Source organism: Fulmarus glacialis, unplaced genomic scaffold (genome assembly GCF_000690835.1).
Source record: "Fulmarus glacialis isolate BGI_N327 unplaced genomic scaffold, ASM69083v1 scaffold11115, whole genome shotgun sequence".
In the NCBI taxonomy this organism is placed as follows: Eukaryota; Metazoa; Chordata; class Aves; order Procellariiformes; family Procellariidae; genus Fulmarus; species Fulmarus glacialis.
The window spans coordinates 12,315-13,115 of record NW_009213655.1 but is presented as its reverse complement, the minus strand read 5'-3'; the positions used below and the strand labels follow the sequence as shown (position 1 = coordinate 13,115).

The 801-nt window shown below is 61.0% G+C and overlaps 1 protein-coding gene across 1 annotated transcript in view; it reads left to right on the top strand.

The window, feature by feature from the left end:
• ZNF512B (zinc finger protein 512B) overlaps positions 1 to 801 on the top strand; it is a gene marked incomplete at its 3' end in the record, with an annotated part of 27,157 nt that overhangs the window by 14,048 nt on the left and 12,308 nt on the right. Inside the window, 1 exon segment of the mRNA XM_009578265.1 lies at positions 713 to 801. This exon segment is cut by the window's right edge and continues 7 nt beyond it. Coding sequence (XP_009576560.1) covers positions 713 to 801 — 89 coding nt within the window.

The window sequence follows — 801 nt, the reverse complement described above, 5'->3', positions numbered from 1 at the left end:
AGCGGGAAAGGCTGAGGAAAGTGCTAAAGCAGATGGGAAAACTCAAATGCCCCAATGAGGTACAAGAACGATTCCGGTTTCTCATTCTGTGAAAAGGTGAAAGGAGTGAGTCCCGATGCAGAAGGGGAGACGCGCTCTCCAGGCATCCCTTGGCATGCGCTCCACTTTCCCACCTTAGCTCAGCCGTCCCGGTCCCTGTCCCGCTGGCTCCGTGCGCTCCAGCGATGGGCCGTCCCGGCAGGAGGGTGGACATAGGGCAGGTTGAGGAGCGCTGAAGGGCAGGTTCTGCCTCCTGAACTCAGGAAGGTCATGAGCCTGTTGCAGACAAGTCACGAACAGGTAATGGGGGCGTGTAGCAGAGGTTTGTGCCGGCGAATGCTTTACTCTCCGTGCAGGCAGTGCCTCCCCGCCGCCTTCCCCTCCAGCTGCCCACCGTGCGTCTGTCCGGAGAGCCCTCTTGGTGTTTGGGGCAGGTAGGGACGGGGGCTGCCCCGTCCCTCTTGGCACTGTCATGCTTGTGCGTGGCTCTTCGGGGGAAAGGGGCCGGCTGGCGATCCCCCATTGCTCGGAGGAGACAGGTTGGCGGAGCTGCTCTGCGGAGGGGGCTCCTCGGGACATGTTCCTCCCTGGAGCAATGGCACCCCGACCATTTCAACATGGGCCCATGAAGCCCAAGCACTCCTTAACCCTCCCTTTCTCCTCATCTCTGTAGGGCTGCATGGCCAACTTCTCCAGCCTGATGGGCTACCAGTACCACCAGAAGCGGTGTGGGAAGCAGCTCGCCGATACCGCCAAGCCTTT